At 46.5% G+C, this 14,919-nt stretch overlaps 11 protein-coding genes across 11 annotated transcripts; 7 read left to right on the plus strand and 4 right to left on the minus strand.

Annotated features, from left to right (window-relative positions):
- Positions 1-90: 90 nt before the first annotated feature.
- On the plus strand, positions 91-1,254 carry C7M61_000246 (glucose-induced degradation complex subunit; the record flags this gene model as incomplete). The annotated part of the gene is made up of 1 exon (XM_024855698.1): positions 91-1,254. The coding sequence occupies one exon, from the start codon at positions 91-93 to the stop codon at positions 1,252-1,254; it is 1,164 nt and encodes a 387-aa protein (XP_024715297.1).
- Positions 1,255-1,340: 86 nt separating this feature from the next.
- C7M61_000247 (uncharacterized protein) lies at positions 1,341-2,036 on the minus strand (the record flags this gene model as incomplete). The annotated part of the gene is made up of 1 exon (XM_024855699.1): positions 1,341-2,036. One exon carries the CDS (start codon positions 2,034-2,036, stop codon positions 1,341-1,343), a length of 696 nt encoding a protein of 231 aa, XP_024715298.1.
- Positions 2,037-2,407: 371 nt separating this feature from the next.
- Positions 2,408-2,863, minus strand: C7M61_000248 (uncharacterized protein; the record flags this gene model as incomplete). Its single annotated transcript, XM_024855700.1, has 1 exon — positions 2,408-2,863. One exon carries the CDS (start codon positions 2,861-2,863, stop codon positions 2,408-2,410), a length of 456 nt encoding a protein of 151 aa, XP_024715299.1.
- Positions 2,864-3,754: 891 nt separating this feature from the next.
- On the plus strand, positions 3,755-5,014 carry C7M61_000249 (uncharacterized protein; the record flags this gene model as incomplete). Its single annotated transcript, XM_024855701.1, has 1 exon — positions 3,755-5,014. The coding sequence occupies one exon, from the start codon at positions 3,755-3,757 to the stop codon at positions 5,012-5,014; it is 1,260 nt and encodes a 419-aa protein (XP_024715300.1).
- A 283-nt stretch (positions 5,015-5,297) lies between these two features.
- Positions 5,298-5,918, plus strand: C7M61_000250 (uncharacterized protein; the record flags this gene model as incomplete). Its single annotated transcript, XM_024855702.1, has 1 exon — positions 5,298-5,918. One exon carries the CDS (start codon positions 5,298-5,300, stop codon positions 5,916-5,918), a length of 621 nt encoding a protein of 206 aa, XP_024715301.1.
- A 1,306-nt stretch (positions 5,919-7,224) lies between these two features.
- On the plus strand, positions 7,225-8,313 carry C7M61_000251 (uncharacterized protein; the record flags this gene model as incomplete). Its single annotated transcript, XM_024855703.1, has 1 exon — positions 7,225-8,313. One exon carries the CDS (start codon positions 7,225-7,227, stop codon positions 8,311-8,313), a length of 1,089 nt encoding a protein of 362 aa, XP_024715302.1.
- A 228-nt stretch (positions 8,314-8,541) lies between these two features.
- Positions 8,542-11,600, plus strand: C7M61_000252 (peptide-methionine (S)-S-oxide reductase; the record flags this gene model as incomplete). Its single annotated transcript, XM_024855704.1, has 2 exons — positions 8,542-10,775; positions 11,048-11,600. 2 exons carry the CDS (start codon positions 8,542-8,544, stop codon positions 11,598-11,600), a joined length of 2,787 nt encoding a protein of 928 aa, XP_024715303.1.
- Positions 11,601-11,822: 222 nt separating this feature from the next.
- On the plus strand, positions 11,823-12,911 carry RFC5 (replication factor C subunit 5; the record flags this gene model as incomplete). The annotated part of the gene is made up of 1 exon (XM_024855705.1): positions 11,823-12,911. The coding sequence occupies one exon, from the start codon at positions 11,823-11,825 to the stop codon at positions 12,909-12,911; it is 1,089 nt and encodes a 362-aa protein (XP_024715304.1).
- Positions 12,912-13,113: 202 nt separating this feature from the next.
- Positions 13,114-13,443, minus strand: C7M61_000254 (uncharacterized protein; the record flags this gene model as incomplete). Its single annotated transcript, XM_024855706.1, has 1 exon — positions 13,114-13,443. The coding sequence occupies one exon, from the start codon at positions 13,441-13,443 to the stop codon at positions 13,114-13,116; it is 330 nt and encodes a 109-aa protein (XP_024715305.1).
- Positions 13,444-13,667: 224 nt separating this feature from the next.
- C7M61_000255 (uncharacterized protein) lies at positions 13,668-14,099 on the minus strand (the record flags this gene model as incomplete). The annotated part of the gene is made up of 1 exon (XM_024855707.1): positions 13,668-14,099. One exon carries the CDS (start codon positions 14,097-14,099, stop codon positions 13,668-13,670), a length of 432 nt encoding a protein of 143 aa, XP_024715306.1.
- A 112-nt stretch (positions 14,100-14,211) lies between these two features.
- On the plus strand, positions 14,212-14,905 carry VPS24 (ESCRT-III subunit protein; the record flags this gene model as incomplete). The annotated part of the gene is made up of 2 exons (XM_024855708.1): positions 14,212-14,259; positions 14,303-14,905. The coding sequence occupies 2 exons, from the start codon at positions 14,212-14,214 to the stop codon at positions 14,903-14,905; spliced, it is 651 nt and encodes a 216-aa protein (XP_024715307.1).
- Between the last annotated feature and the right edge of the window lie 14 nt (positions 14,906-14,919).

A 14,919-nucleotide genomic window follows, 5' to 3' on the forward strand; every position in this document is an offset into this window, starting at 1 on the left:
TATATATGAGCCTTTTGCAGCCAGACCACTCTGGTGCGCACTGTGCACTATTATCGTACTGAGTGAGTAGCTCCAACTTCTACTACATCCATGACCGGATTCAATTTCCAAGAACATGAGGATATTCTCCATACCTCTCTGGAGCCATCACAACGATTGTATACTCATGATCAAATCCCACGGCAAAAAATAAACAAGCTCATACTCAATTACTTCATCCAAGAAGGGTTCCCTAATGCTGCGTTGAGTTTCTCGAAGGAGGCTCAAATTGATTTGAAGCAAGATGAGGAATCTTGGGTGCAGCTGGAGAAAGAGACGAAAAAGTTTCTTACCACACCAAAGGTCTCTTCACAAGACTTCATCGATGCTGTGAACAATTACCTAAATTCACTGACGACTGGTGCCCCACGAGAAGACCACGCAATCGAAGAGACAGCTCGTGATACAATCAAGGGGTTCTCTTCAATCGAAAAAAGAAAGGAGATCAAATATTTGGTGTTGAAAGGTGACATTACTAAGGCAATTGCCGCCATCAGCACACATTTCCCTTCGGTTCTTGACTCCAACAACCTTTTGCTTTTTAAGCTACTAAGGCTCAACTTGATCGAAATGATCAGGGCACATAAACTACAAATGAGTCACCTCATGAACGAGGACGCTGCAGCAGAGCGCAAGTTCTTGGACGATATACTCAAGTTTGTGAGGAAGAACCTTATAAGCAAGGTGACGCAATCATACGATTTATTGAAGGAGCTCGAGATGACAATGAGTTTATTGTGCTTTAACTTCGATCCCAAAAAACCAGTTCAGGAGCTGAGTGATCTTCCTGATGAGTTGAAGCAGCTCTTTGACTTATCGCTTCGTGCAGATTGTTACAGGGTGGTGAATAGGGTGATTTTGGACTTGGAGAACTCGGAGCAGGACTCCATCCAGTTCAAAAGACAGGAGACTGTGAACTTCAGTGCCGACCTGCTTGCTCGGGCAGGACCTCCTCCGACTTTGAAGCTCAAGGAGGATGTAGATATGGAAGATTCCAGCGAAACAACAGACATTGAGGATCTCATACCCAAGGATTTTACAGATAAAGAGCCGGTACTTGCTCCTTCAGTGGATAAGACTGCCGAAGAGCAGCCGAACCTGTTGGACTCTCGACTCGAGACAATTGCAAAGCTATGGGTGATGACTGAAAGGGTTCTAGTGGAGAAGAAGATCATCCCGCACAGAGAATTGAAGGGGGAGAAGAGATGGCTTTGAGTCCAAGATGATGGTGAGCACTTACATAGGTTTGTAAATTGTGATGCTTGGTATGTTGATGAAGCTATTTGCTTTTTGAATGAATCTTAAACGAGCACTATGGCATCGATGACGTTTCCTGTTTCGATGTGGATCTTACTGAGGTAGGTCTTGTCGTCCTCAGGACCAACCGCGATGGATTTATTGTTGTAGACCAACACATCGTCCTTGTTAAGTTTACCGCTGTCAAAGCGATTACAGAGCGGTGACGCAAAGAATGTGGTGAGCACTTTTTGACGCAAGTGTTCGATGTTGGAGCCAAACTCAGGCTCCGGGTTTCCTTCAAAGTCTTCCGGGCTGAACTCAAAATGATACTTCACAAACTGAGGCAACTTGAAAATCAGGAGAGCTAGCTCATTGAGCTTTTTCCAGTTCAATACATTGTAAGCAGACCGCTGCTTCAATTCGTAGTACTCCTTGACGTCAGCTAGACTGTCCTTGTTGGCGACATTGACTCTAACGTAAACGTGTGCACAATGGATAGGCACCTCCGTGAAGATATCCTTAGCGTGGTATTCCCACAAGTCAAGATAAATGCCAGACCAGTATATCGTCTCGTACGTAAACAAGACTATGAAAAGGACGAGAAGCGACTCCGAGATAACGCGGGATATGGGGTTTTGTATAAGGTCTTGGAGAAACCAGTGGCTGCGCATGAAATTCATGAACCAGTCATCGAAGGCTCGAGCGTAGGACCACACGAGATCCGTGGCGTTATCGACGAAGGGGAAGGATTCAGCCATGAGTGAAGTCGAGAGTGCAAGACCCCAACAAAAAATGGTCTCATTCTTAACCCGATTCGGCGCGCAGGAACGGTACTGGGAGCGAGTACGATCTGATAAACGAGAACGACGTGTAAACGAGAATGGCTGGTGAACATAAAGAGCAAAGCTCGTGCGGAGGTGGCTCTGAAAGGTTGAATGAGTGTCATGAAATTTGCTGTTTCACAGTCTGTGAACTTGAGTAAAGTATCGGTAACCTGAACGTCTACCGCTTCTTCTAGGGAAACGTCCCTATTGTAAACGAATGAATTTGTCTTTCTCCAGAATGAAAACCATGAAGTTCTAGGTAGAAGCTGTGGCTTTAATCTGGTAGTCATTGCCGTTTTTGGTGCCTAGAACTTCACGTATAAGGGTCCCGAGGCTTTGATGGGAGCAACCTGGCCAGCGTACTGCTTGGAATCCTCCAAAATCTTCTTCTTTTCATCAATGTTCAAGAGATGAGGAAACGACTTGTCTTGTGTAAGCAGAACAGGCACCACGCTTGGAGATGCGTGAGCGGTTCCTGGAAGTGAACCCGAATTAGCCACAGCCGAGAGGGCAGGCGATTGAACATCCTGCTCTTGAATTCCGTCCTCTACCTGTGTATTCGACACAAAAGTGCTGACATCGATCAAGTCATTGTTCAAATCGCTGACTATGCCGTTGAGTTCACTCTGTCTCTGCTGCTGCTTGATAAGTTGCTCCTGGTAGCTTTCATCTGCAAATTGCTGGTGGCCTCCTAACAAAGATTGTCTTTCACCATCATCAATGTCTTCCTGGCCGCCTAGGCACGAAAGACAGGCTCCCATAGTAAGAAGTTGTGGTTTGAAGATAGCGCTGGCTGCTCTGTACAGGCGATTCCCAGTAGGGAAGCGTTGATAGTCAGGCGAAGCAAAAGTTAGAAACGAAGAAAAATGGGGATTTTGGGGGAAATCGAAAAGGAGAAGGAGTGCTTTGTTTTGGCCGTGTTTCAATTTCTTGACGGTGGGTACATCTTTATAGCATAGCTGATGAGCACGATAGAACCAACCCTACTACCACTCATACGACTCAGGGTATCAAAAGCAGATTACATTTTTCTGCCTACCAAACAAGCTAGCCCTTTTTGAACAACTGAACTCCCGCCCTTTGCACAATTTCCATTGCTTCCCTCTTATTTCTTCATCTGTCTAAATGCGACGTTGGTTGCAAAATGCGGTGCCAAATCGGTAAGACAGATCTTCTCAACTCTCCACATAACGGTCACCACGATCACCAATATGCCAAAGCAACAGTTTTAAAATTCGACCACTGTTCAAAATATGCATTGGCCTCTTTGTGATAGCAACTTTTTACACTTAAGGTTTGTTGCTCAAGTCACGGCTGGTCCGTCACATTGGTATCTAAATGACTTTTTCCTACCTATACTCCACGAAATATAGAGGATAAGGGCGGGGCCCTCACCACCGGATCCAACCGTGTAGATCATGGGCGTTCACGTGCAGAAACAATCACAAGCAACCAAGCCGACTTTGACAGCGATTTTTTTCATTTAAATCGATTTCATTTCCAAGTTTTCCAATTTCACGTCTTCCACATACCGTGTTCATCGTCGGCTGCATAAGCACGTCAAAAAGTACTATAGTGGTTATCGCGATTTCGGCCTCGAGATCTGGGACAGATACAACCACACTTTAAAGAGTCATCATAACCACAGCAGCATGGAAACCTTCTTTTCGCTTCCTGCTGAGCTTCAGACGTTGGTGTTGAAGTACCTGGATGGCGAAGATCTAGACAGGCTATTTGAGCTTCCTGATCTACTACGACAAGATGGATTTCGCAGCCCATACTTAGTGATAAGGCATCAGGCCCTTTGGGCCAAATACTACCGCCAGAATTTGGTGATGCTGAATAGCGATGAGTTCCGCAAATTCTCCATTCCAGAGTTATTATATCTCATACAGCAAGATATCGTTATTGCTCCTTCGGAGATTACGGTGGTGCTCTTTGACTTCACAGACTACAAGAATCTGGTGTCTTTCATGTACACCATGTTCCGCCGCTATTTCCCCTATTTGAAGCGGTTTACAAAAAACTTCAGTGTCCAGTTGCTTCTTGTGGAGAATGTGCCTTTGGAAAACACCCTCTTGAAGCTGCTTTTTGAGCCGCTCTGCTCTGGTGAGTACAACGTGAACTGGTTCACCATCAAGTACCACCCGGGAATGGGTAAAAGAGTTAGGGAAAATGGGCCATTGCAGCTCAACGTAAACGAGCTTTTCCAGTCTGGCAGCGAAATTGCCATCACCAATTTGCAATTGCATTTGTTCAATTCCAACAACCTTTTGAAGCACTTGGTGGATGAAAGCGGCTGTTTCTACTGCAGAAACCTCAAGTCCTTGGACCTTTCCTACAATAACATCACAGACACCATTTTGGAGACGCTCCGGCTTCCCACCTCGCTTGAGCATCTCAATCTTTCAAATAATCTGTTGAAGATCATCAACAACCGGACTCTTCCGTATCGTCATTTGACCGCACTCAAGTCGCTCAACCTTTCCAACAACAATATCATGAAAATTGAGCTTCAGAACTATTCTGAGTTTGACGGTCCAATGTATAGTCTTCAGCTGGTTAATTTTGCCGGCAATTTGATTGCCGATTATAGAAGAATCTTCTCCTGCAAATTGTTTGAACGTGTCAAGCGGATTGATCTATCCAAAAATCTTTTGGAAAAAATAACACCTTTTCCAGAGCTGGTGGTTTCTATAGACGTGAGCGGGAATTATTTCGCCTTACATGGTCACCAGATGGTTGGTGTATTTCCACGTGGATTAAGAAGATTATGTGTCAGCGCAGCCATGCCTTCAGATCAATGTTATGGAGAGTTTGCCAGATACTTGATCCAAGAAGCAGAATTGTGGAATCTCGGAGAGCTTCAGATCTGTGGAGTAAATCGAGAGCTTCCTAGAGAGGTGCGGTGAATGGCTGCAAAAGGATGCGTCTCATACCAAATAAAGAAGAAATATGACACCCGGTCAAATAAAGGAATTGTAGAAATTAGCAACTGACAAAGAAATGAAAAATTATCAATGTCCCTCAAATTGTTATATTTTTTCACCTTACATTGGCCCCCTTTCACTGTGGTCTGAGCCTGGTCCGGAGTATGTAGGAGCTGCGAATTTAGGGAGTAGTACGATAAGATAACTAATCAACACCTCGATAACTTGATTTGAATTTACAAAACTACCATTACGAATTGACAACATGACTAAAGCACTTTGTTTGTGGGCATTTGAAAGCTTGAACCGTCGCTTATTTCCCGAAAGCTCCTCCTCCAATTTGACCCACTTCTTACAGACCACGAATGCCTCCACATCTGAATTCCCCCATGAGGCGCCAATGTTCATTACATGGAACGAGGATGGCGATTTGAGAGGCTGTATTGGTACATTTCTGCCATTGAACACCGAGAAGGGCGTGGCAAAGTATGCTTTGGTGAGTGCCTTTGAGGACCCCAGATTTCCACCGATTGCAGCGAAGGAGCTCCCTTCATTGAGTGCCAGTGTAACGTTGCTCGACGGATTTACAGAGATCTCAAGTCCTACAGAATGGACTGTCGGAGAGCATGGACTCAAGGTTTATTTTGAACTCTCAGGTAGAGGATACTCTGGTACATTCTTGCCAAGTGTTGCTGAAGAACAAGGATGGGACACGGTCGATACACTTTGGAATTTGGCGAGAAAGGCCCACTACAGCGGCTTGAAGCGCAGTGACACTTTGGCGTTTTACGAGAAGGGATTGAGTGAAGGATGGCTTCTGTTGACGAGATATCAGGGTCTCAAAGCAGAGGCTACCTACGAGGAGTACCAGGCTGCCAAGAAGTAAGACAGTGTGAGGATTTCCAAGCAGGCTTTAGGATTTGAAGAGAGGGCTCGGGATGGCGCTGTTTGACGCTCATCTGTTTGAAAATACTCTCCGCCCGTCCTTTCGACCATTTGATAACAAAGAGTGGGGAGTAAGGAAGTTCCCGGGCCATTGCACGCCAGAAATGTATTGTGGTCAGTGCATCTGATGGTCGTTCGTCCGAAACTGTATTGCTTTCCCGGGGTACGGAGATTCGATTTAAAATACTAACTTCTCGAGTTAGCTGATCACGAAAGCTCTTCTCAAGATAACACGCAATTGTGGCATTATCAGCCATCCCTGAACCTTACTTCTGCAACAGTTGGGTCTCTACAAGAGCTTACAGATGTCCACGAATGGAATAGAATCCTTCAATTCTGGACTCACAGCAGGCTACCCAAAGTTTTTTTTTTTTGACTTTTGCAACATCATTGTTGTTTCCCGGGCTCGGGACCCCTACCGTTCGTCTATTTTAACCTTGCTCCAACATACCGTATCTGCGCTGTATGTCCGTTGATGTGAAAGTCTAAAGCTGCTGCTCGATAGCCAATGCAAGCCACGCACCATCTTTCGCTTAGATCTTTCGCTCTGTCATACCCTACTGGTTAAATCTGCCGACGTTTTAAACTTATCATACAAGCGCCTCACTTTACTGAATGCTGCAAGGCTACGGCAATCTGCAGCCATACCCTGATGGCTGCGAGATGGCCCAAGGGGTGCTGAATGCTCAATGTGCAAACGCCGTCAGGATTACTCATAAAAATGCTCAATTTGCCCCAAACCAAACACGCTTTTAGCTCACTAGGAGCGGAAATGGCCCGCAGATACCGGTTGCCTAGACCCATATTGTCGCCAAGGGGTGTATCGCGGTGTACCTGAGGGTTCCGGGCCCGGGCGATCACGGGTGTCAGCCTCATGAAGGATGAGCGTGGGTAGACCCCATCGTATGCCATCTGATAAAAGCCACAAAATCAAAAAGGTTATTCAAAAGCAATTTTGTGTAAGATCCTAGCCCGATATTGCTACCCGACTGATTACAACTTGGCTGATGTTATGGTAGTTCTCGCCTTGAGCTGCCCTGTAGGCTCGGCGCGAAGGATCTGGTGAGTCAGTATATGGGCGTAAAGTAGGCAGTTCATCAGTGTACTGCAAAATGCGCCCTTTTGCTTGGCGGAACAATGGAAGTTGAAGCATCAGCAAAAAAAAAGGTTCCTACATGGCTGGCCATATAAGTTTGCATAGTCCCCACATTCTCAAGATCTTTAAATATTTTGATTTTTAACACAAGATGGGGGAGTGTCTGACTGCCGACTTTGTCGACGAACACATGTCACTCCGAGTGGGCGCCGTGTTCATAGTTCTTGTACTTTCGGCGATCGGAGTGTTTTTCCCTTTGCTAGGTCTCAAGAACCACATCTTCCACATCCCAAAGCTCCTCTTGTTTGCTGTGAGGTTTTTCGGTTCAGGTGTGATTGTGGCCACAGCTTTCATTCACTTGCTAGGCGACGCCTCTGAGTACTTGGCCAACGAGTGCTTGGGCGGTATCTGGCAGGAGTACCCATGGGCGACTGCCTTTTGTCTCATGGGCGTATGGATCATGTTCACTATTGAGCTCTGTGTGAGCGAGTATGTTAAGCACAAGGGCTTAAAAAGACTGGACGGCTGCAGCGGCTGTGCTGAGTTGGTGTTGGACGAGGGTGCTGAACCTCACACTGACCCATACCACCAAAGTAGCAGAAGACCCCTGCTGCTGCCCGCCGAGCATCTGCATCTGCATCAGCTTGAAGATTTGAACCAAAAGAATGTTCAGTTTGAGAAAACTAATGAGAGTGATATCTTAGAGAGAGACATGGAGGCCAACACTGCTTCTGAGCTCTCTGAGAGTACATACCGTGTGCTCGTCAGCATTTTTATCCTTGAGTTTGGCATTGTTTTCCACTCTGTGTTTGTGGGCTTATCCCTCGCTATTGCCCAAGACGGGTTCAAGACACTTTTGGTGGCTATTTCATTCCACCAGTTCTTCGAAGGCATGGGCCTTGGTGCCCGTTTCGCCGGTGCCATCTGGCCGAAGAACCAACACTGGGTGCCATGGGCGCTCGGTTTAGCGTTTGCTTTGACTACGCCTACTGGTGTGGCTGTTGGCCTCGGTGTGCGTCACACTTACTCTGAAGACTCCAGAGAGGCACTTCTCACGGTGGGCATTTTTAACTCTTTCTGCTCCGGTATCCTTATCTACAACGGAATGGTTGATTTGATGGCCCAGGATTTCATCCACGGCGACTTCTTGCGGAACTGCCGCTGGAAGAAGGTGGCTTTTGCATACTCGATGCTCACGCTCGGGTGTCTCCTTATGGCGCTCATTGGCAAATGGGCTTAATTACTTTACTTCCTCAGAATATGAAAAGTTCCGCAGGTCAACGGGACGCCGGGTTTAATAGAAGACAAAAATTTTTATGTATTTATCCTTTTGCAGCCATTATCGTAGACATCAGGAAGCCAGCACGTGAGCAGCATCACATGACCAAACTCCTCCTGCCTCCAAACGCTATCCACCGAACTACTAACTATCATCTGAACCCAATCCTCGATTGTACGTGCCACCGGAATGACACAGGGCTATTCAGACCTACCCTATGGCGATGGTCTGTATAAGATCTTTGGCATGGAAAACTTTGGCAATTCTTGCTATTGTAACTCTATCCTTCAGTGCCTATACCATACCCAAAGTTTCCGTGAACGGCTCTTGAGGTACAAGCTCGAATACCACGAACGCTCCTTATCGGTTCCGGGCCAAAATGTTCATAATTTCTCGTTCAAGTACGACCAATTGTACCAGAAACGTCTCAAAGAACAGGGGAAGCCTCCAGACTCAAGTAACAGCAGTGTGGGCAATGGGCTGGCACCTCCCATCACATCAAGACCATCGATTCGAAACTCTATTTTTGGGAAGTTCAGTTCAAATAACACACCTTCAGTGGCTTCGGAAGAGCAGAATACTAGCCAGCCTCGGAAACTAGATTATGTGTACGAAGCTGGTTCGTGTGACGCTCTAAACACCGAACAGCGAATGATGATCAAGAAGCACCCGGAGCTCAATGGCCTCCAGATTCTTGTGACGCGGCCTCTGCCCTCGACATTGGCGAATACGAATGATACTCGAAACGACAACTCCACATCCTCAACTGCGTTGCTTGATAGCGGCAACAGCACGAACAATAATGTTAACACTGCTGAATTGGCCGCTCCAATCACTTCCAGACTGGCGTTTATTGTTGTGGGCATTCCATATCCCGAGCTTGCCCTTTCGAACCCAATCAATCCGTTCAACCCAAACCCGGCAAGCGATCAGCGTAAGCGGTCTGCCTTGATCAATGGGCCGATAGTGAATCTTGATCACCCACTTAGAGAAGATGGGAGAACTTCAGATACGTGCTTGTTGTACGCCTTGAAGGATATTTTTGAGGCCATGACTGAGAACAAGTCACAAATTGGCGTCGTTTCCCCAAACCATTTCATTGATAAACTCAAGGCGAAGAATGCTCTATTCCGCCAGGTAAACATGCATCAAGACGCTCATGAGTTCTGCAACTACCTCATCAACGAGACTATTGAGAGTATCAACTTGGAGGTGGGTGCGTCAAAGAACTGGTGCACTGACATTTTCCAAGGAATCATCACAAATGAGACCAAGTGTCTTTCGTGTGAAACAGTAACATCGAAGGACGAAACCTTCCTTGATCTTTCCATCGATATCCCACCCGGAGAGTCGGCATACTCCCTTACATACTCTCTCAACAACTTCTCCAAGCTGGAGATCTTGAGCCACCAGAACAAATTCTACTGCAACACTTGTCTGTCACTTCAAGAAGCTGTCAAGACAATCAAACTTAAAAGCACGCCGGACGTGTTGATTATCAACTTTAAAAGGTTCAAATACGACGATAAGCTCGATCGTATGGTAAAGTTGTTTGACTCCATTTCATACCCCCTTCGATTGAGACTTTTCAATACTACAAAAGATCAGGAGCCAGACGAATCCAATCCTAGTCGTGACTTCAAGCTTTATGGCCTTTATGCGTTGGTGGTCCACATTGGTGGAGGGCCCATGCATGGTCACTACGTCGCCTTGTGCAAATGCAGAGCTGGACTCTGGTTTTTGTTCGACGACGAGACGATAGAAATCGTGGATGAGTCGTATGTGCTTCGCTTTTTCGGTGATGGACCTGGTTTGGCGAGCGCCTATATTTTGTTCTACGAGAAATTGGACACCACCATTGGAGAGGATGGCGATGTGCACGATTTTGGCATTGACCTCAATGGCATCTACAATGGTAGTGACTACTCGATGGCCTATATGAAACCCACAAATGAGTCCGCAGCGAGCGTCAATGGCCAAAAAGCCGACGATTCCTTGGTGGAGGTCGAAAATGATGACGATAGTGTGAGAGATTTCGTTCCCGAGTCACTGGTTTCTCTCGAGAACAGCTCGGTTGGCCTTGGACGCAAAACTTCCATCTTTAAGAAGACCTTCATGTTCGATAGTAAAGACAGCAAAGAGAATAAGGACATCAACGGAATTTCAGAAGGCGGCTCGAAGGCAGTTTCGAGAACTCCTTCGAACAAAGACGGCGCCGAGAATGTGGGTCCGACAGTTAATTCCCCAGGCTACACAGAGCCCAAGCCGCCCCCACCTGTGGTGAAAAAATCGTGGGTCAATGGCCTCAAGCGCCGTGAACTGCGGGTGGAATTGCAAGAGAATGAGCGGAAAGGGTCTACCGGCAGCATTTTGACCAATGGCAGCAACAAAACTTCTGACAGCAAAGAAGAGAAAAAGAAAAGGTCGTTTTTTGGGTTTAAAAGGAAATCCAAAAGTTAATCTGCCCTAAAAACGCTGTCACAATAGGAGGAAATACGGCAAAGGCGAGGTTTGCAGCCATGAGTTCCGATGCATAATGCGCATTTAAAAAATACAACGTCTTTCCCAACTGAGACAGTTGTGGCACGCGAGCTCACGTGATTGCATCTTAGGGATACCCCGAGACCGTCGTTTGTAAGCGAGATTCCAGCACTCTTTCCACATTCTTCCACAAAAACCATAGCATATCAATGAGTGTTGTTTCTCCGACAATTAAAACCACAGCCACGTCACGTTTCGTCACCGTCGGTGCCGGCTGTTTCTGGGGCGTTGAGCGTGTGTTCAATAAATATTTCAAAGATAAGGGGCTTGTTGACTCAAAGGTCGGCTACGCGAACGGCCTCAAATCGGTTTCGCCACCCGTGAGCTACGAGAAGGTCTGTTCTGGAGCTACAAACTTTGTCGAGGCTTTGCAAATCTCCTACGAGCCATCCCAGGTGTCTCTACGCGAGCTCTTGGACATTTTCTTCAGAATTCATGACCCAACCACTTTCAACGCACAGGGACCTGACATTGGCACCCAATATAGAAGTGCCATCATGACTCACAGTAACGAAGACTACGAGGTGGCCAAGGAGGTCAAGGAATTCTTCCAGAAGGAATGGTACCCAAACCACAAGATCGCTACAACCATTGAGAACATTGAATGCTGGTACGACGCCGAGGCATACCACCAGAAGTACTTGGACAACAATCCCGGAGGCTACGAGTGCCCTACACACTTCTTGCGGACCAAGCCCAAGGCCTAGAGCAAGCTCAGGGCTTTAAGCAAGGTAAGCAGTGCTTGAGCAGCACTTCAACAGGAACAAGAAATAGCATTACAACCGGACGGGATAATCAAGAAAAAGGGAACTTCAACGCTTCTCATCATTCATGGAGTAGCATCACATAGCAGTTATATAGAACAGGTGCACTTCCTACATCGCGGCGCGTATCGCGTAGAGAAAAGTAGAAAACTTCCACCTTATCCAATGTCCTTGTGGGTTGACAAATACAGGCCCAAAAAGCTCGAGCAGCTTTCCTACCATAATGCTACTACAGACCACTTGAGAGCATTGGCATCCACTGGAGATTTCCCACATCTTTTGGTGTATGGACCCACCGGAGCAGGTAAGAAGACGAGAATTTATGCCACACTCAACGAACTCTTTGGGGCTCAGGTGGAAAAGTTGAAGATCGACGTGAAAACGTTCACTACGGCATCCAATAGAAAACTAGAATTCAATGTCTTATCGTCGCCGTACCATTTGGAGATCACTCCCTCTGATATGGGTAACAATGACAGAGTTGTGATCCAGGACTTGCTTAAGGACGTTGCTTCCACGGAACAGGTTGACTTTTCGAGTCTGTCGAAGCAAGGACCAAAGCACCGCTTTAAAGTTGTGATTATCAACGAAGCTGACTCGTTGACAAGAGATGCGCAAGCTGCGTTGAGAAGAACCATGGAGAAATATTCTTCCAACATTCGTATCATCATGGTGTGTAACATGGTGTCAAGCATCATTTCACCTATTAAATCGAGAACCTTCCTTGTGAGGGTGGCGGCTCCTTCAATTAAGGATATTGCTGATATTCTTGGACATGTATCGCAGAAGGAGGCGGTCAAGTTCAATACTACCGACGAGGATGCTAAATACAAGTATCTTGAATCAGTGGCTGCTGGATCGGGCCGCAACTTGAGAAGAGCATTGTTGAGTTTCGAAACCTTGAGCATGCAGCAGGAGACACTTGATGTCAACAACTTGAATGCCACTGCAGTTCCTCTCGATTGGGAGAGTATCATTGTCACACTGGCCCACTCGGTGATGAAAGAACGCTCTGTGGCAAACGTTGGTAAGTTGCGTCAGACATTCTACGATTTAATTGCCCACTGCATTCCACCAAGACTTATCTTGAAGGAGCTAGCCATGCACATTATGCGTGCATTGGGCAACGACACCAAGAAGGTGGTGGCTGTGGTGGAGCTTGCAGCTATCTTTGACGAACGTTTGAGTTTAGGTCTGAAGGCCATTTTCCATTTGGAAGGGTTTGTGGCCAAAACCATGGTCGCGTTGAACTAATTGAGCAAAAAGTTACATCTACAACTTTAACGCTGTTGATTGGTTTATTAATTGTATCTCCATTGTGTGGAATTGGTCCTTGACCTACGTGTCCCTCGGGAAACCAGGAAATTGCTTCATCCAAAGCGCCAGCCTACACTGCAACAAACACTCATAATTAATCATTTATTCAGTGTCATACTCAATGTCCCCGTCATTAACTTTATACCGTTTCTTCTTGGTCATCCACATACCCTGTGGAAAGGCTGCGGCCCCTCAGGAACCCGCTGTGGACAAACTGGAAGGAGTAAACGAGAGCGGCGAAATGGAATAGCAAAAACCCCACATTGAAAGTTCCAGTCACTAGGATACTAACGATGGCGAGGACTTGGAGTGCCACTGACAAGGCGAACTCCCATGTGCGACACGTGTACTCCGGTCCGGTCAAGACAAAAAACGGACACGGAGGGGCGATGATCGCCATGATATAGAGCATTGTCTTCTCCTCCTTGGTGGGAGCTCTGGCGTTCACAAATGCTTTAGAAATACCCATCATGTATAAGAATGGAGTTACTCCAGATCTTAGGGGCTGCGAAACACCAACACTGTGCACGTGAGGCTAAGACATTTCCAAGAAAGGGTAAGCCCATTGTAGAAAACAGTTTTTACAACCGTGTCGAAATTACCTTTGGTGATTAATTGACATAATTCTCTACCTTTAAATAGGGTAGCACTGCTGCATATGTGCTGCCGAAGTCAGCCGTCATCTCAAATGACTTAATGCTGAATCTTGTGATCACCCAAGTGTTTCTTATCCTTGGGGAAGCTGTTCTCTTCGCTCTCTTCATAGGAAGGAAGAGAAGGAGAGGCCCCAGACTGCTGCTCTGGGGCAGACAGACTCTCAGGAGCCGACTGGCTCTCAGGGGCTGGTTCAGCACGTTCAGGGTCCTCAGCCAATCTATGGTACAGACCAGTTCTGCCCTCCTCGAAGCCAATGTAGATAAACCAAACAACATAGACAATTGCAACGATGTACAAAAAGATCATCAAGAAAACGGAGATCCAGAACTCCTTGGTCTTGACGGTGTACTTGGGTCCCGTCATGAGGAAGAAGGGCACCGGTGGCAAAAGAATTCCCAAAATGCACATGAGGTGCTTCTGGGTGTACGACAAGTCGTCCACTTCGGTATAGACTTTAGAAATACCCATAGTTATCACAATCTGCTTTGCTCGAGAGGAAGAAAAGTAGTTGGGGTGGTCTAAAAATGGTACAGGAGAGCTAATTCTTATCGGTGCGAAATCCACAACTACCTTCACCACCATGGAGTATATCAAGAAGGCTATCTACGGGCCGGACCCGAAGGAGCAGGTATGTTCACATTTATCAATTTCTTGATTCAAACTAACATCAGATGCGCAAAATCAACTCCTTGTTGCGTAAGAACAAGCGTGAGTTGGAGAGACTGTTGAACCAGCTTCAGCCATTAAAGAAGAAGACAGAGGGCTTGGTTAAGAAACTGGCCAAGGCCGGAGATTATAAACTGGCTAAAATCTACGCAAGAGAGCTCATCAACATCAACAACCAGCACAAAAAGCTTCATCTTCTGAAAACCCGACTTGAGTCCATCACCATGTCGATCAACGAACAGTGGCAGATGAGAAAGATGTCGCAGTCTATCCAGCAACTGACGGGAATTATGAAAGATGTGAATGCCTTGACCAACATTGGAGTCATTACGGGCACCATGCAAGAATTGTCCAAGGAGTTGATGAAGGCAGGTATCATCAATGAGATGATGGACGACATGGTCGACTTGGACGTGGACGAGGAACTAGAGGACGAGAGTCAGGAAGAGGTGAACAAGATTATACAGAGCCTTACAGAGGACAAATTCTCCAAGATCGATTCTGAAGTGCCTCAGACCGGCTTGGAGCAAGAGCCCGAGATCGAGGAAGAGGAGGACACAGAGGCGTTGGACGAAATGCGCCAGCGTCTCAAGGAATTGCAAGAGTAAGTCTACTTTATCGA

The sequence above is a fragment of the Candidozyma pseudohaemuli genome, assembly GCF_003013735.1.
Source record: "Candidozyma pseudohaemuli strain B12108 chromosome Unknown scaffold00001, whole genome shotgun sequence".
Taxonomy (NCBI): domain Eukaryota; kingdom Fungi; phylum Ascomycota; class Pichiomycetes; order Serinales; family Metschnikowiaceae; genus Candidozyma; species Candidozyma pseudohaemuli.